The sequence below is a fragment of the Crocodylus siamensis genome, chromosome 1 (assembly GCF_052110815.1).
Source record: "Crocodylus siamensis isolate JL-2025a chromosome 1, ASM5211081v1, whole genome shotgun sequence".
NCBI classification, from domain to species: domain Eukaryota; kingdom Metazoa; phylum Chordata; order Crocodylia; family Crocodylidae; genus Crocodylus; species Crocodylus siamensis.
In genome coordinates this window covers 173,569,592-173,589,474 of record NC_143395.1, presented here as the reverse complement: position 1 = coordinate 173,589,474, position 19,883 = coordinate 173,569,592, and the positions used below count along the sequence as shown (strand labels likewise).

Sequence of the window (19,883 nt, the reverse complement as noted above, 5' to 3'; positions counted from 1 at the left end):
GCTTATTTTTTTAAATACGGGTTGGGTTTCACTCAGTTTGCTGTGAGAGACTCTTCTTCCAAAGTATTTATAGAAATAACCACAATATTGTGTTGAATTTGACAATCTTTTTCATAAAGAAATTCCTAGAACAACTGCATAATACCTGATATTTTAATTCACTTTATTTTGAATGGTCATGGTTTAGATCTAATTTCCCCTGCACTCTGTTATTTTGCTCTCCCTAGGGCAGGGGTGGGCAAAATGCAGCCCACGGGGGCCTGCCAGGTTATTCTATCTGACCCACGGGGCCCCTAAAAAATTTAGAAAATTAATATTTATCTGTCCCTGGCTGCCTGTCATGCAGCCCTCGATGGCTTGCCAAAACCCTGTCAGCAGCCCTCCACCCAAAATAATTGCCCGCCCCTGCTCTAGGGACACGTAACCTTCTCCCTAATCCTTCCCTGCCACAAGAATTGGGTTGGAATAGTTTTGGAGTTTTATGTTTTGCTCCCATCTTGGGACAAACGATAAGTTTTGAAATTGTGCATGTAACAGGCTTCCTACATTTTGGCCAACCCTATTATTGGCATGTTTAATTATTATTATTTTTGCAATATGAAGAGAGTGACTATATACAAACATGGCTTTCTAGAGCCAGCTATTATGAATAAAAACATAAACAGTGCCACACTGGATCAGACCAATGGCCAGTCTAGTCCTGTATCTTGTCTTTGACAGTGGCAGTAGAAGATGCTTTAGAAGATGTGTGAACAGAGCATATCTAAAATGATCTTTGCCATCAAATGCAATACAGAGTACAATTGGATGCAGTACTATATTTGCATCAATTTTTGGAGTAAGTTTCAGAGCAACAAAAGGCAGTTTTTGGTAGCAGAATGTCACAAATTTAAAATCTTGCTGGCATAAAAGTTATGTTTTTATTACTACTGTTTACAAGTAACAACAAAAATAACTAGAAATGAAAGAGCTCTGCAGAAGAAATCTGTTCAGTGGATTTATTTTCACTGTACAGTTTTGATTTTTAATTTCTTGGATTTATTGTGTTGGACTTTCACACCTGTGGGGACAGATGATGAAAGAGAGTTTTAAAAAGAATAAATTGATTGCATAATTATTTAAAGGAAAATTGGCTTAAGTGTACTACTTGAAACAGCTTCTTATATATCTGTATTTGATTGTCTATATTTCAAGATGGGGTCCTTTTCTAAACATAATTTTTAGGGGGTTTGGGTGGAGTTAGGGTGTCCATTAATAAGTTGTCTATCACCATGCCGTCTTAGAGTAGATGTGTTTTTAAAACTATAATAGAAATAATAATTATAGCCTTCAGATTCTGAAAGATAAGGAGTCACTAGGCTCTCAGTAAACCATCGAGCAGAGGAGAAATATGATTAGGCATGTATTCTTCTCATATCATTTATATTATAAAACAAGTGCTCCTTACAAATGGTCAAGTATCAGAGAAATGGGGAAAAAATAAAGGTTTAAAAAGCTACCTAGCATAGCCTTATGACTGCGTAAACACAGTTATATTGAACCACCACACAGCCTTGTATGTTTAATAAAGTAGAAGCCTCTTTCATCAGGGATAAAATCTTAAACAGAGGTTACATTTCTCAGAATTGACAGCAGGTGGCATTGTACCATTAATGGATTTCTGCTCATGAACTGGCTGGCAGTCTTTACCTAACTTTTGACAGGAGCTGTAGATTGAGGGAGAGCTTTGTTGTAATTATTTGCATAGCAAGAAAGGAACTTTCAAGTTTTGAGTTGTAGAGTAAAAGTAGTACTAACATTGGTAAAAGCATAAGGCATCTTTGCACGTTGGATAGATCTGCTCTATTAAAAAGAAAGTTCAGATTGAAACATATAATGTGATAACAGTTATATGCAGATACTTAAAAGTAGTGTGTGTGTTATATTTTGATAAATAGCCAAACCGTATCTTTGCTGGCTACCCATGATAAGTCAGATTTTGTTTCTCTAAACCACAAGAGAAATGATGATTTATAAATCATTCACCCTAAATTCAACACCGTTAAGAGTAATATTCTTTTTTTTGGCAAAGGACGGTACCGTATTTTAAGAAAATATTGGAAACCGCATAAATGAGAGTTGTTGCTATCTTAATATTATTCGAAGTGCTTTCTGTTTGTTTACCATACTGCTTTTAAATTTTTTTGGTTTTCTAAGTAATATTAAAGAGTGCTAAGCAGGTGCTGTTTGAATAAAAAGTAAAGTTGTCATCAGAACACGATGAGAATGATTCACTTTTGTTTAAACAGCCCTTCGCTCTCAGTGCCCTCTGAGAACCTTTATCACATATTTGTCCAAAAGCAAGAAGGAAAAACCCACATGTAATCCACCTGCCCAGTGCTTGATAATATCGGCAATGTATCTTTTTATCTCTTGGTTAATGTGCCTTGGTATTCTGAGGGGGGGAAAATTCCAGTAACAGATTCAATTTACATGGACAGAAACTTGAGCAAATGCCAAGTTAGCAGGGGGGCCATTATTCTGCTCTATAAATAAGTTTAAAAAAGAAACAAACACACACACAAACCTGTGAATCAACATGTTTTGGTCTAATTGAGGGGAAGGCAAACTAGATAAATTTTGAAATGCAAATGATCACCTTCTGTTATTTAAGTATAGTTCTTGCCAACTTTATGATCTTAGTTTTAAAGTAATTCCTATTTAAATAAGGCAATAATTGTATTACACAGTAGGCCTCAACTTTTGTAAAATTAAAACTGGGAAGTCTTTTAGCAGCCTAGTCATAGTTAAGTTTGTTTATACCTATGAAAAAGCCAAAATATAAATAGCTGCAGCTGTAGCCTAATCAAGAGCATTTTAGGGCATAATTTATCAGGATTAGGTCTTGTTGATAAAGCAAAAACAAATCCACTTGTTATTTTTATACCTACATTATGAAGCACAATGCTCTAGAGAAGATTTACTGTTTTAACATAACGTGTTGATACAATCTGTGAACCAGTATCTTTTCCCCCGCACACTGTATATGTAACGCATCTAAATACTCCTACCAATTAAAGAGAAGTCCTACTTCATGACCATGATATTATCAGAAGGCTGTATTTCAGTGCTGTTACCCTTTTGATGTGAAATGCAATGGCCTTTTATAAATAAATAAAATCAAAGATCATTTTTATCAACAGAAAAGCAGTTTTATCAACAGAAAAGCAATTTAATTTAAAATAAAATTATGATTGGAGGGAATGATCTCTGCTATTATTCTACCACCTAACATGGAAATGGTTTCACATCTGTGAAACCTGGAACTTGGATAATACAGTGATAATGAGCTAACAGAGGAATTCTATACTTCCATTTTCCCCACCAGCTCTTTTGTGTGTGTGTATGTGTGTTTTTGTCCTCAGTAGTGAACTTTCAGCAAACTGAATGTGCATGGTTGAGATTTCAAGTCAACAAGGGCATCTGTCCACATAATTCCTGTATTTTCTGCTGCACGATCTAGAAGGTAGCTGAAGGAAATAGGATAATCACATGTTAGTGTTCTGATAATTCCACAACCTACTTAGATGCGATCAGGACATTGTCCACATTCTCTGTATAAGTGTGCATGCAAAGACATCATATACATAGCTTGGTCTAAGCCAATTTTCACTACATGCCACAGGAAGCCTTCAAGAATCAAAGGTTTTATTTGTTAAAAATCAAAAGGGCCCCAAATTTTTCACACCATAACCTCATTGCTTTGGTTCCAAAACCCAGCTTGACTTCTGTTGTTACACAGTTTCATGTCAGGTAGTAATGTGCAGCTGATGTTTTGAAGCATACAACATTAAAAAATATATTGCCAGAAATGCCAGCCACATTAGGTTTTATGTCATAATTTTACTTGGGGAAGAAAAATGAAGTCTGCACTAATTTATTAAATTAATACCTGAAGGTGGAAGCCCTTCGTATCTGTGTACATAATTTTTGGATTGAGATTACAGATGCTCATTAAATTATGTTCTATACTGTAGTGATTTTTTTCTTGAAGCAGATTGTTTAAGATTTGGAAAAGCTGTGGCAGATTAAAATTTCACTGACCCCTAAAAGTCAAGGGAAGAATTGGTCTAACGGTTATAGTGAGAGACTGAAATCTCTTTGGTTCTATTCTTGTTTTCCTGCATGTCCCAAATATATCACTTTGATTTTAAATGCAAAGAAGAGAATAGAAAGGCGGGATAAAGACAGTATGAGTAGCAATGATAGAAGCGATGGGTAGTTTGATTTAAGGAACAGTGAAAATGGGCAACAAGTCAGTAGAGTAACTTGAATATAATTTAGATGAGCCAAATACAGGTGAAAAATCTAGACGTGGACAAAAGATGATTGATGTGAAGAGGGGGAATAAAGTGTCTTAGAGTTCTTTAAAGACCTCTGTTCTCTAATCCAAAATGGCGAAATGTCATGCATGCAGATGCTTGTGAGCAAAATATTTTACAGGGAGTTATAAACTTTCCACAAATAATGTATGTGACTTGCCTGTAAGGATTGTTTGGGGGCGGTGCAGTGGTATGGCTGCACCCCCACCTTCCAGATTGGATCTAGCCTGGAAGTCTCTGGGGATTTCCTATGATGTGAATTTGAGATAAAATGCAGTAACATTGATGTAGCATTCTGCATTTATTACTGTCAATATATAACCTCAAAAGTAATGTGACCTGTTCAAAGTAAGGGAATGTAAACAGCACATGTTTACATATTTTCAGTGACTTTTTAAAAGAAAGAAAACCTCTTATTCCCAAAGCACTTAAAATCCTCCTGCTTCCGCTCTTCTGCTTTTCCTGTGGTCTTGGGGAGTACTGGAAACTTCCTAGCGGCTCCTACCTGCTCACTGGGGTGTGCAGGGGCTGGGCTGAGCTGGGAACAGTGAGAGCAGGAGAGCGGTGGGCAGGGGGGTTCTGCCCTTCCCGTACCTGCTTCCAGGGGGACCCAGCAGGATGAGGGAATCCAGCTCTCATCTGGGCTGCTACTGCTGTCACTCTTCCCAACCCTGGTGCAGCCCAAGTGAAGTAGCAGGAGGGGCTTTGCAGCTTTTCCCACCCCAAGTCAGTGGGGAAAGCAGTAGCAGCAGGCAGGGAGTGTGAGAAGGGAAAGGAACAGTATGTCCCTCTAAGCATGGAGAGGAAGGCAGGGATTCTTGTGTACTTCGGGGACTTAAAAAAAGTCACTGTAGGCTGCTACAGTGGGGCACATTGTAGGATGTGCCGCCCGCCCCCCAGCCACACACACACACAGAGTGAGTGGGGTATGTCCTATCAGTGTGGGGAGGGAGTGGGGGACAGGCTGGGAACAGGGGTGCAGCTACCTCTGCAGTGGGGGGCAGGGTGCTGCTCCTGTACTCCCCTTTGCCAAATCCTGGATCCATCCCAGGCTTGTTTTAAAGTAACTCCTTTCACAAGTTCTTATACTGTATTTTTTCTGGATACGATAAGTGTTGTAAGCAATGAGACGTTTTAAACAGTGTTGACTTCACAGTCACTTGCTTTGTAGTTTGTTCAAAACAGAATCCAGTTAACATTCCAGGAGAAGGCATAATTCCCAAAGTGCTTGTGCACTAGTTTATGTAAGAGTGATGTTATAGCCATGATGGTCGAGAAAGTATGTGAGAGGCAAGGATTTCTTATGATGATATCTTTTAGTGGACCAACTATGGAGTTGGGATAGTTAGACAAGCTTCAGATGCAAGACAGTCTTCTTCAAGCTGGGCATAGAACCTGAAGTTAGTGCAGAAGGATTTGCTTTTAATGTGAGCAGACAGAGCTGAAAGGTTAAAAAGTCTTTGCCTTCTTTTGATAACAGAGAAGTACAGGCTTTTTGTCTGTTATGTCACCAGATTGTTTGAGGCAGTTTTAATTTTACCCTGAGTTGTTAAAAGTAAGAAAAAAAATCTCCTCTACTAACCTTTTTCCTTAAGTGACATGAGGAAATTCTTTCAAAAAAGGAACATACATGCTCATGTATTTAAAATACCTTAAATATGATGCTTCCTATTTTCATACTCCATTTGATCTTGGCAGATGTTCATTTGACTTGCTTCACTACTTTATTGTGTAAAGACCATGCTACATTTTTGATACTTAACTCTGGTTCAGTACTGTGTTTTATAAATTGCCAGTGCACTTTATTATGGCCGAATCACTTGTGATATACTATTTAGTTACTGTATCTTAGGAGATCTTGGCTGACTAAATATGTATGGAGTAAATTGGCTTGGATTTATTTTATATGACTCTTTGCAAATGGTTCTTTACATTTATAAACATTAAAATACGTTAAAATGCTAAGCTTTAAAACTTAAATGACTTAAGGAAAGTAGAATTTCTGAAGCAAGTCTAATGGCTGTTCGTGTAGTACTGTGTATCCTGAGTAGCAAAAGAAAGTGGAAAACCCTGTATTTTATTTTCAGGATTTTGTAGTAGCTCTTCCCCCCTATCAGTTCTCCTTAATTGTCTTAGTTGGATAATGCTGTGGCACCTGACTATAATTCAGACTGCTGTTTTTGGGTTGTGATTGATGGGAAAACAATGCTTGATGTTAAGTTATTGCCACTAAAAATGCAGAACAAGTGAAAGGGACACATCAGTAGTTGAAATTATAACCAATCAATCAAGAGGCAAATAGTTTCTTTTTTTTTAATCTCATGAAAAACATACCAATGCAAAATTCTAGATCCAGTGATTTTACTGTCTTAGATACTAAGTGGTATTTTACCTCCACTAGTATTAAAAATATTTTCTTATGTAGTTCCTTGAAGTCTTTTTCCTAATTCAGAGCTTTCCTGTGAGAGTTACAGTTTCTCCTGGAAAACTTGCTTGATTTTTGTTCCAGATGAACTGAAAGAAAAGACGATCATCTACTTATCTGGCCTTGAACCTAGTATCTTTCGATCTAAAAATTGGATAGTGTTGCTGTGTGTTGTTTATAACAGGTCTTTATCCAACAGAAGTTAGATGAGGGAGAAAAGCTTCTTGTCTGCAGTAAGTAAAGGGTTTACACATATGCATGTTGATATTTCTGTTTGAGATATTGTACCATAATTATATACTTTTAAAAGAAGACAAAAGAATGTATCTTGGATATAATACTAATAAAGGGTAAAAATTTTACTTCTAAAATAGCTTAGATTAAGCTCTATTTTCTACTCTAGAACTGGCTTTTAAAATTTATTTTTAAAATACACAACATTATTTGTGGCATAGAAGAAAACAAAATATTGCTATTTATGACATAAATATTCAGATAAATATGGAAAACATAAAAGTAGTGTTTCAGTCGAGGCCAGCAGGTATACTAGAAAAGTAGTTTTAGATTTCTCTACAGAGGCTGTTTATCTGTATCTATTATAGACATAAGTAAACTTGATGAGCATTTCACAAAACTAGCTATTTTCAATTACGAGTAAGGGTTACCCATAGTTTTGTACAGGGGTGTAGCACTTCTGTTGCTTTGCATTAGTTAATACAGCTTGTCTCATGGATATGGATTGGAGGATGGAGAGAAAATAGCAGTTCTCTTTAGCTTGTGTAAAAGTTGAAAAAACTCCCGATTTGTTTACTTTAGCATCTTTTTCCAGTTGAAAGGATCTTGTGCTTACAAGTTCCTTTGTATAATTTTTCCCATAATTTTGTACAGTTATTTCTAGAAATCACAGCATTGTCACTTATATGTATAAGAATGTGAATAGGGTCCTTGATTTCAAGGTTTATAAAGGACTGGCACAGCTATCCCCATGTTATTCACTTAGGCTTATAGGTCACTACCATTTATTGTCTAATTTACTTTGCTGAGGGGTAGAAATGAAAATGTTTTCTTCATGAAGGCAGATATTGTGGTTTAGATTTATTGTATTATTAAAGCTTTAAAAAAAAGCGTATGCACTGTGTGGCATATTACATTAGCTAGCTACTTTTGTATCACTTGAAAACACTTAATAATCTATAGTTTCTAAATTTTCCTATGATGTGAATTTGAGATAAAATGCAGTAACATTGATGTAGCATTCTGCATTTATTACTGTCAATATATAACCTCAAAAGTAATGTGACCTGTTCGAAGTAAGGGAATGTAAACAGCACATGTTTACATATTTTCAGTGACTTTTTAAAAGAAAGAAAACCTCTTATTGTAATTCTGTAAATGAAAAGAGTGAGCCCGATGAGGGCACAGGAGCTGAAGAGGAAGCACTGAGTAGTTTGGGAGAAGAGTGAAGCTACCTTTAATTTGATATGGATGCTTCACCTACATGACTTTTTCCTTAAAAATTTTGTATCGGTTTGGTACTGATCATTTGGAGTCTGTTCCTGTTGCTTATAGTACTGCCATGCCTCCTTTAAAAAATAAGTTGAATCCCTTGTTGTGTGACTTTTATCTCATTTTGGTGTTTGGGAGTTGTGTCAATGTAGGGAAAGTGACCTGTATTGATGCAACTCTTCTTATGTTGTAAGTTACCAGTATTTGTATGGTTAGATTTGATCTTAAAGCCAGGTGAGCTGGGCTTCAGTTTCCTCCGTCTGTTAATATCTGTGTGCCTCATTTTGCCAATCTGTAAATTAAGGTAATATTTACCAACCTTTTGTAACAAACAGCGTTGTGATTCTCTGGTTGAAGGTGTTGGGAGGTTGATTCTTCAACGAACTGGTCAGCACTGACTCCCACTAAAGCAAAATAATGGAACAGTATCATTGTCTAGAATAAGCTTTTCTATAATCTCCTTCTTTACCCTGGACCAGTCCTGTCAGATTTCTGAGCTCAGGGAGTTTGTTTTTATGAAACAGAATGTGTCAATGAATTGAGAAGATCATTGTATACTAATCATGATTTTTGGATTCCTCCCCCTACCCCTCCATGCCTTTAGGGATTAGATTATCTGTATTGTATGGCACTATCATGTTATAAGGGGTTAGTTATCCACATAAGTAGATTTGTATTAAGGAAAGGGGTAAATTTAAAGCAGAATGGTTAATTCTGATTAACTTCCTGTGTGGATGGTCTTATTTCAGAATACAGTCTATTTATAATTCTAAGTTTAAATTCTAATAATAGTTTTAATAGTCAACTAGTTCAGAACAAGGCACTCTTAGGGGATGGGCTGAAAAACAGTTCCTCAGAGGGTAATATAGGTCACAGATTTACTCTGTTAGTTGTTCTGTTGTAACTGCCTGTGGGTATGTACTTACTGGGTGTGTCTGCACGTGAAAATAATGTGATGCAATAAACTATGGTGCATACTGCGCTGGAGTTTATTGCTCCCAGCTGCTGTGTTTATACCTGCTCCTGGGACTGAAGCATGTTGAACTGGATTGGAGCAGCCCTGGCTGGCAAGAGGCCTGAAGGGTCAGCCTGCCAGCCTGGGGCTGCTCTGACCTGGCTCAGTGTGCTGCAGAGGGGCTGGCAGGGGTGTGAGAGTGTGGGGCTGGCCAGCAGACAGCCCCTGCACTGAAGCATGCTTATGCCCCAGCCAGTCCTGTCAGTGTCTACACATGTGCTGCTGCACACTGAAGAACGCCACCATAGGATAATACTTGTGTTTACAAGTACTAATCTTTGGTGAAGTTAATTCTTTTCCTGTGGGGTAACAGGCCTGCGCATGTAGATGCTGCAAATTTAGTGTGGAGCTAATTAGGCAGCTCTGCAGTAAACATCTTTTGTAGATGCGCCCTCTCTTTGCTAAGTAAAAGCTAAATCTTGGTAATTTATCCCTCTTTTATTAGGAGTTAAACAGCTGTGGTTTAGCTTCCACATGATGAAGGATTACAATGTGCACACCAGCAGTTATCACAGGGTGGTTGATGTGTGGAAAAATCTCACTCTCTTCATCTAATAGTAAATCGTTCAGCTTTCCATTATGTTTAATCTGGAGTAAGAACATCCACACAGGGAGTTAATCAGATAAAACTGTTCTAAAATAACTGCCTGTGTAGAGGAGTCCAAAGTGTTTTGTTAAATCCTATTTTCCATTCACGCTGCCTTAGTTTTAATGAACTATAATCAAAGTGTACAGTTCGCTTTAGGGCCACATACAAACGTTATGTTTCTACTGAGAGACTCCATGTTCTCCTAATAGAAACAACAAGCATGCAAGCATTCATGCTGTTTGTCCTGGACCAAAAATGGTGGTTCCGGGAGAAAAGTAGCCTGACTCCAACCCAGTAGAAATGCCTTCTGGTGAGTTTCTCCCAGGAAAATGAATGTTTCCACACCTCCCTGTAGCTTAACTCCTCCTAAGGACCAGGAGAGGTTGAGCTGCGGGGAAAGGTTTCCTTACTTTCTGGAGACTGGGGTCACCTTGGTCTAGAGAATGCACCAGGGGACAGTTGCTCCTGCCCTTCCCATGGATGGGGAGGGGAGGGGAGGAGAGGAGAGGAGAGGGGCAGCTGCCAGGTGCTTCCCACATGTTGAGGTCTCTGGTGTGAGGAGAAGGCAGGGGTTTTGTGGTGCTGCTTAGTATGTTTGGGAGCCAAGGGCAGGGAGCAGCACTGCAAGCCCCTTGCCCACTTCTCACACCAAGGACCCTGGTGTGTGACATGGATGGGAGGTGAGGGGAGCACCAGCCACTGCTCCCCTGCCTCTTCCTTACACTTAGTTTGGGGAAGAGGCTGGGGGGCTTGCCAGCTCCTTCTGGCTTCTTCTTGCCATCCAAACCACCTTCCTGGGCAATGGGGGTAGGGATTGCAAAGCCTCGAGGCCCAGAAGTGGAACTGGGTAAACTATTCCCTGCCCGGTTCCTGGTACCCTGGGCTTTAAATGCCACCTCCATCATCCAGCTGGGCAGCAGAGGTAAGCTTGCAAAATCTGGAAACTGGGAATCAGGTTTGGGGAGGCTGTCTCCGCTGCCCCTGCCATCCAGCTGTGGGGATGCCAGGAGCTGAGCAGATCTGCACCCCTTCCCCCACAGCTCCCTGCCCACTCCCTGGACTGGAGTCCCCTCTGAAGGGAGAAGAGTGGGGGAGGGAAGTTTGCCAGGCTGCTGCTCCACTTAGCTCCCAGGCACTAGGAGCCGACTAGAGGATAGCTCTAGTACTCCTTGCCCACTTCCTAGACCAGAGTGCTTGGTCTGAGGCATGGGCACAGAGCTTTTCCCCACTGCTCCTGTCCTCTCAGGAATGAGAGGACAGGAGCAGCCTTTGTTCCCCATGCTTTTCCCCAGACAGGGTTCAGTGCAAAGAGCAAGGGAGAGGGGGCAGATGAAGGCTGCAATGCCTGTACTGCTCTGTCTCCCAGAATCATTTCTAGTGGAAATTTCTAGTGGAAAGCTCATTTTCTAAAGGAACCAGTAAAGGGCATTCCCATGCAAAGGAGTTTGTGGTGAGATGTTTTGGGACTCTGCAACCTGCAAGTAGAATGGCCTGGGTTTTTTTAAAGGCATGCAACTAGAAGGTCTCCCTCAATGAAAAAAAAAAAGGCTTTTTAGAAAAGATGTGCTTATGATTCTGATGCAGTTCTGTATCGGGCACTGTACAGCTGTGTTAGCTGGGGTGTGGTGTTTTTCTTTCTTTCTTTCTTTTTAACAGGAGGTATATACTCAAAGAAGCCCAAGTACTCAATTATACCAGTATGAAAGTTCCTTATACCAGTAAACTTGCTTTTTTAACTAGATACAGTCTTAATTTTTAAAAAGGAAAAAAAAAACAACCCTTATCTTATGGATATGGACAGATGTAACTTTAAACTGTTTTAAGAAGGGAAGAGGCATGTCTCAAGCACTTACTGTTAGGTCTGTCCATTTCTCTACGGGTATAAATAAGCTAAAAAAGAACTTTAACACTGTTTGATTTAGGTTTAAAGTTACAGAGGTTTAGCTCCACTTAAAGCTGTATAGGGGAGCAGACAGTACATAATTACATTGGAACAGCTTATAGTGGTATAGTTGAATACTAGTATACAGGTTTCCCTCGCTTTATGCTGTACACGCGTTCCTGGAAAACGGTGCATAACTCCAGTTTGGATAAAGGGAACCCACTTTACAATGTAACAAGTAAGGATATGTTCCAAGACCTCGACTGTACTGACCCCTTCAACTGTACGGACATAGCATTGCGACGCTTTCAGGACAGCTGCAGCTCCAGAAGCACGGGCACCAGTTATCCGGTGTGGCAGCCATGGGTGCTGCTGCCAGGCAGCTTCATGGCTCACAGCTCTTGGGGTGCCACACTGATGGGGCCAGATCAGGCCAGGCTGCAGAGGCTGGTGCTGCAGCCTGGCTGGGGCACCTCCACCCAGCTCAAATAATTTTTTCTTCCTCCTCCTATGGAGTCAGTTCCACAATGCACTGCACAAAGCAGCTGACTGTGGGCTTCCACCACACCAAGTGCATGAGTGAATTTACCTTGCAAATAACAAATTTTTGGTATAAAAAGGATCATCGAATAAGAGTGAATTCGCACATACAGAACCTGCATAAAGCGAGGGAAACATTTAAATTGTTATGTATGTCCATACCCTATGTGTGGTGAATCTTTTTCTTTTTTTACTGTCTATTGTAACCATTGCCTTAAAGTGCAATTATCAAGGTGTTGAACATCAACTTTCAGTGTAGCTAATAGAAGTGGCAGTGCTCATGGTTCCATGAGTGACTGGGCTGTCAGTATGTTGGGCAGCTGGGGAACTGTAGTCACTGTTTTCCTATTCCCTGCTACAATGATTTGATGCATTTGTAGTTCCTTTGCTGTCATCCACATGTTTGTCACCATAAAAAGATACACAAGCGTTTCCTAAACTGGCATAATGTGTTTCATAGCAACTGCTACATAACTAAATACTAATCAATGTGCTCTGCTTGGAATCTGGTGTGGATTTTGATACAAAAGCAATTTTAGTATAGCTATTGAATATTTGACCCTTAGAATTAAGATTTTCTCTTCCCTGTGATTTCTTATACTCCATATTTTAGGGCAGACTTGAGTTTTTTAAATGAGACTGTCTGTCAAGGCCAGATGCTCTCTGTTTGCCACAACTGTGGGCATGTGAATGCATATAATGGGCGTGTACACCAGTCTTGCTGTTCCCTTGCTGTCTGCAATTTTCTGAGGAAAAAGAATAATGAAAAAAGTTCCTGGGTGGCTGCTGGAGAGTAGGGATGGGAACTTCCTATAACAAGTTCATTGATTTGAATTTAATCAGATCAGTAACTTTCAGTCACTACCATCTGATGACTTTGAGTAGCCTATATGAAATGCATTCTGTGATCTCAGTCCAGTTCCCCATGGACAAACTATGTTCATCTCCTCCTTGCCCTTTGGCCAAGAGATAGCTAACTGAGTTATGGTTTCACTCTCTAGGACATAGTTGACTGTTTTTGCCAGGTCCCTATTTTGTAGATAAACAGAATTCATTCAGAAGAACGATCAATCTGTCTCTCTCAAACTTCATTTTACAAGGCAAAATTGAAATCCAGTGTAGAAGAACCCTAACTTGAATGCTTGCTAGGCTTAAAACTATCCATATTGTGCAACTCATGTATTAAGGATAATGTGTAGGTGCCCCTAAAATGGAATCTGTAATAGGACACTACAGAGTTAAGTAATTTGCAGGCATTATGAAAGCTATGTATTATTTAGTATATGTTCAGCCAATGTTTACTATTAGGTATGTAAATATATATGTTCATTTTGAATGTGTAATTGATCTTTTTCTAAATGTCTTGTATTCAGAGGTTGGAGCTATCCTGGAAGAGACAGAAGCCTGTGACTGGTGGAGTCTGGGTGCCATTCTGTTTGAACTCCTTACAGGGAAGGTAAGAGATGGTGCAGTGTATAACCAGATAAGAGCTGGGTCCACAGTTGAGGTATCTATATTTCATCAATCAATTACTGTAAGTATTTACCACCCAATGAACAAAGTGGATTGAATCTCCTCTCCTCCTACTTTGTCTTCTCATATGAGGCCGTCTAATATAGTGTCTGAACTAATGCAGGCATATAGCACAATCCATTATTTTAAAAGTTAATGTATGTGGTTAATATGCTTATATGATGATATTTGGCAAATAAACAGGTCAAAAGAAAAATACATTACTGCTTATCAGGAATGTTAAATGATATTCTAAAATAATTAGTATTTGGCCACATCCAATCAGTTGATTTATTGTATAGCTCTAGTAGTTTAGATTTGAACAAAATGTAGTTTATATGGTTCAAAAGGATTGTAACAATGGAGAAGGCCATTGTAATGTAGCAGAAGTAGGTGAAAGATGTGGCTACAAGCAGATTACGTAGAACTCATATAAAACCATGCTTCCAGGAAGAGTTCAAGTACCTTTTATACACTCTTGCTTTATATTGAGGATATGGGAGATGTGTCTCTTTCTTTGTGGACTTTGAGTTGTTCACAAGGAATCTTCTAGTCCCAGAATCCACAACCCAGATAGAAGCTAACACTGTATTTAAAATTATAGTTCTTTAATGGGCACATACATTGTCATGTAATCAAGCATAACATAACAACATGAGGTGGGTTAAAAAGTGTTCCTGATTGATTGTTTCAGACACTGGTTGAATGCCATCCAGCAGGAATAAGCACTCACACTTCTCTGAATGTACCAGATCACATATCAGAGGAGGCCAGATCACTCATTCAGCAGGTAATTTAACTGAGAAATTATCCTATACGTGTAAGCAAGCCTATATGTTCAAACATTTTTCTAACTAATGAAGTGGTAAAATAAATATAACTACAGACAGCTGGTTGTTGTGATGTTGGTACCTGTCCTACCAGCACTAACGAATTTTGCATGAATGTATTGTTCTGGAATAATCTGGGTTTTTTTAAATGCCAAACACCTTATAAAAGATTAAGAATTGACTTCAAGGTGAGAACAGGTAAGCTAAAGTTGAGGTTTTTTTGAAATTCTCAGAGGTGTTGTGCAACTCTTGTAGGATTTTTTCTGTAAATGTTAAAAGAGGTTGTTTGGATGGATTTAATTCAGTCCAAAAAAGAGTGAAGCCATTTGACTCCACTTAAACTGTAGCTTGCTGCTATATGTTAACCATTTCTTGTGACATTGCTATAACTGAGAATGTATCACTACGCTTCAAGAAAGGAGAGATATTCATGGTATTCTTCGTTAAGAATATAACTCCTGTTTTAAATAGTGAATAATCTGTTTTTTGCAACAGGTAGATATCTTTTCTTAGCATATCCTCTATTGAAGGATGGAAGCAGTGGGCTTGCTGGCATTGAAAACTTATACATTTCCAGATGGATGTGTTGTGTTTAACGTTTTCAGCAGAGAGAGGAAAGGTGGACAGTAGTTGCTGTGTTTAGTTTCTCTCCACATTTAGGTATTCATGACCGATAACATGAAATGCAGAAATATCTATTTATTCATGCATTGTGTAGAATTGCAGTTAATCCTATTTTCCTTCCTTTCCTCTACTACTTTAATTAATTTCCACCTTAACTTAGGACACTTACCCTAGAACTGATTTGATTCCATTTGTGGAAGGCGTTCTTGTGATTTGGACTTTGAATGAAGAACATTTGGGTAGGGATGTCACAAACACTGACCTCTCTCAGGCTTGGATTTGAACTGAGTTCTGAGAGAGGCAAGTGCTTAAAGAGACCTGAGAAAGGGGAGTGGGAGAGCTTGATAAGCCAAAGAAATCAATGAAAAACTGGCTACTCTACATTTATTCTAGAAGAGGTTGTTTGTCAAGGAAGTGGACTATGTAAAGAACTCAAAGTCAGATTTAGATGTTAGATAAATCCAGCATACTTCATGCTGCAATATGCCACCAAATTGAGTGCTAGTGTAGCACCAATGTGTGTAACATCACCCAAGTGTGTAACAGCTGAACAATATGCAATGAAGGAAATGGCTCCTGTACACTCCTGTAGCTGTAAACTTATACATTGTCTAGTCCACTTCTTAGATTAGTCTCAGTTGTAAACTAAAGTATCATTTGGTCTACTTTTTAACTATTCCAACCAACAGGCTTCTTACCACTCACAGTTTGAGGTTGCAGACTGATAGTGTACTCCTTTGCTTTGAGGCAGCTGCCCAATTTTATTTCATATAGATAATAATGTCCTATGTGTACATAAAGCAGCCACCACTATGTCTATTAGGAAGTGTGTCAGATCAGGTTAAGCCCTCAAGTGCTGTCTGGTAACTTGGCGGATAGAGGTTCAGCTGCATAGGTTAGTAAATCAAATTTTTGTTGTGTCACTGTCCAAGGAAACATTCATTGCTGAGGAAGCTTTGTCAGGAAAAGGAAGAAAGGGTCTTCTGGCATGGTTAGCAATTTGTCATTGTGACTTTCCTCTTCCACCCCCGCATAGGTTATGCAGGTCATAATATTACAAAATAACTTGCAGGGATCAGTGTTCAGCTACATGGAAGACAATGCTAAACTTTGTCTTGTGGCACATAGCTTCCACTGTAACTAACTTCTTCATCTAGCTAACTTTAAGTGTTTTTCACTAAAGAGAAAACAAAGATCTCTTTTAATTGTATTTTATATCTTTTGCCAAAGGAATTAACTACATTTCTTTATTTTGCTTGGTATTTTGTACACAACCAAAGTTGTGTGTTGCTTCAAGATTTTGCCATCTATAAAGCACAGAGCATGTTGAAATAGAAAACATAGGTACCTAGAGTTGTTGCTGATGCCACTTTCCAAGGTTAAAAGTTTTTGTCCTGGAATGCAAAACTTTAAAATTAAAAATTCTTCATGTACACTTTCTCAACTGCTATCGCTTATTCTATTTCGGCAGACGTCAGAATGCCAGTGATTGCAAGTGCATTTGCTGGCCAGTGTAAAACATCCAAGTAACACAGTTACTTGTACCAGTGACATTATTAGTTTAAATGGTAGAGCCAACAGTGCTGATTAAAATACATATGGGTATATATTCTTTTTTACTCTCAGGTCTACGTATTGGCATGCATTGAAATGAGAAGGCATACTACCTCATCATGACATCTAGGAGAAGAAGCTGTGTGATTGATTTTATGATCTGAAACATTCTGACCGAAAGGAAAAATAAATATTATTTAAACGCCCCTGCTCCCCTCCAAAAAAAATAAAAATAAAAAAACTCCACAAAAAACAAACATCTAAGACTAGAAAAATTTGGCTGGCTCTTTATTAGACTGTTTGCATGATTTCTTTTACAATCCCTTTAAAGAAACCAATCAGCATTAAACTCAGCAACTAAAGATGCTAGACTTTCCTTCCACGTGAATTGAGCCTTTGTGAGTATGCTGTATGGTTTTTAGATTGACAGTAAAAAGCAAACAAGCTGCTTAATTTTAGCAAATTTCCATTAAGGTATTGCACCAGTTTTCACCAAGATCTTGCTTTTACCAAGATCTTTATAAGACTTTAAAGATTCTGTAGAAAAGCTCTATAGAAGCACTTCAGAAAATAAAAGCTGTTTCTAGTACTGCAGTGACCTTCTCATGAAACTTCAAGCAGAGAACAGTTAAAGTCCATCATCTGTGGTATTACCTAACTGTGATGGTAATGAAAGGGTGACTGTAGACTTAAGTCAACACACCCAGTTCTACAATGCCAGCTACGGTGTTGAGTCTGTCCTTTAAAATAAGGTTACAGCCTCTGGAGAATAGAAGTCTAAGCATGCAGTTTTCCAGAGGATTGTATGGTAGAATATGTAGTCTTAGCAGAATGTAAATGTATGCCTATGAAAAAAAGAAATAATTCCCAAGAATGTATTCCCAAGAATGTATTCTGTCTGCTGGATCTTATAGATATTTATGTACTGTGCTTTGAGCTCTTGAAAAGTTGCCTATGTGATTGGGCAGTGATGTACCTAATTCTTAGATCTTTTTAAGCAATAGTCCTCATTCTTACTGATTTAAATTTTGTGGATCTTTTAAGCTTTTGCAGTTTAACCCTGTGGAGCGTCTTGGGGCTGGAGCAGCTGGTGCTGAAGACATCAAATCTCACCCTTTTTTTGCACCTGTAAATTGGGCAGATCTGGTGGGATGAAAGGAACTGGTCCTCTGAACATGCTCAGGTCTTCTCATGGACAAGTATCTCTGGCACAGAGGCACCCTGACTCGCTAGTCTAAGGACCACCAACTCACTTGGACCACATGAATAAAAGATACTGGAGTAATCATGCCAAAAGCAAGCATTTCTAACACAAATCACTAACTGGACAGGGTGCTAGCTTATGCTTTATTGCAAGTGGCTGCTGTGTGAAACCCTTTCATCAAAGGTGCAGTCTATATTGAAAATTCTGGGTAGCACGTTTATAACTGACAATTTGTGAATTAAATAGGGCCAGGCACATGGTCTATGTGTTTTGTCTGCCGATGGAAGGGTATGTATACCAGCGGAAGGTAGGGTCTTTTATAGTGTCAGTAGGTTATTTCCCTATGCTAGAGGCAGCTCTGGGGAAAAAAGATCAAATTATTTATAAGTGGCATATGCTGAATGAAATACTAAAATGCTTCATGCACAACTTGACATGTAATACTAAAACTATGTATCCATTACAAATTAGGAAAGCTGTTACATAATACCGTGGAATGTATCTTGAAAGTGGTTGCATATCATTTCAAATGGTGAAAAGAGCTTATAAAAAACAAACAACCCTATCAGCGTTGTGCTTTGTTGGTTGGCAGTGAACTCTGGCTCCATAACGTTGAATAAGTTATGTGTTTGTCACTACAAAAAGGGAACTCTCTTGCTTAGCCAGATAAAAATTACTTTACTAATGTAATAAGGACCAAGAAAACAAGATGCTAAATAAATGTATGGATATGGAAATGAGGCTCTTCTCTCTTAATTGCAGTTACCAGTGTTTCACATAACAAACCTTTTATTTTCTCTGTGTGTTTTACTGATATCCACTCCCTCCTGCAGACCACCCTCTATTCATTCCCTTTTTCTAATGAATCCTCTGAATTTTTCTGGTTGTTTCTTGATGATTGCAAGAATGGCTACACAAGAATGGCTTGTATCACTCACTTGCTCTGTGTGTTAACGTACTGTATGCTGGAAGCCCCACTTGTCACTCATTTGGGAAGTTTAACTCTAAGCAACTCCTGAAGATTGGCAATTGAAGGAAAGAAAATTATCTGACCTGTATCGTAGTAGACTTGAGGAAGGGAAGTGGGAGAAGAGTCCTAAGAAATGCAGACACATAATCATCAATTTTTAAAAATTCTTGAAATATACACCGATTTCTGGTATTCCACTATGCCAGTCTGTGCTCCTGACATGCATGAATACAGTACAGTGGGATTTTCTTGTACAGATAATGTATTTGATTTTTTACTGTCCTCTTTTCTTTCCCCCCAGCTTTATCCGGAGACCAAAGGGCAAATTCTTTTGGTAAAGGGAGGTTTTAACAATGGTTACTTTATTTAAAAAAAAAAAAAAGAATTACCCCATTTGTATTTTAGCAACCTGTTTTATGGGCACTCCCAGTAGTGCATCTGTCCTGTCTCCATCTGTTAGGTACTAGGTCTCTGTATTAAAATAAAGTGGAAAAGGAAAATGCTTCACTTAAACAAAGGAAATCTGGAAACCTTTTTTTTCCCCTTTTAAATTATTCCACTCCCTCTTTTTTTTTTTTTCCCTTTCTTGTGATCAGAATTCCAGCAGAGGGGCTACAACAACAGTGCAGGTTGTAACCAGGTCACCAGTATCATTGCCTATGGAGTGGTGTCCAGGATTACATCACTCTCAGAAATTGCATTTCAACCTACCACCCGTTGGCTTCATAACAGGAACTCCCTCAGGTGAGCCACAGGAACAACTTCCTGTGCCGAGCTGGTAGGAAATCTCTAATGCTCAGTCCAAGCTGCTGCAGAGTTTCCTTCCAGCAGTGCCCTAGCTGTGACTTTGGGGGGAAAGCTCATCGATCAA

At 38.9% G+C, this 19,883-nt stretch overlaps 1 protein-coding gene across 3 annotated transcripts in view; it reads left to right on the top strand.

The window, feature by feature from the left end:
• The window catches only part of RPS6KC1 (ribosomal protein S6 kinase C1), a 137,358-nt gene extending 118,579 nt beyond the window's left edge, over window positions 1–18,779 (top strand). For all 3 annotated transcript variants that reach the window (XM_090049065.1, XM_090049074.1, XM_090049083.1), the window contains 3 exons: window positions 13,692–13,774; window positions 14,525–14,620; window positions 17,883–18,779. In XM_090049065.1, the coding sequence (XP_089905191.1) occupies window positions 13,692–13,774; window positions 14,525–14,620; window positions 17,883–17,993 (290 nt within the window). In that variant the 3' untranslated portion in view covers window positions 17,994–18,779. The remainder of the gene's footprint in view (window positions 1–13,691; window positions 13,775–14,524; window positions 14,621–17,882) is intronic.
• The last annotated feature ends 1,104 nt before the right edge of the window (window positions 18,780–19,883 follow it).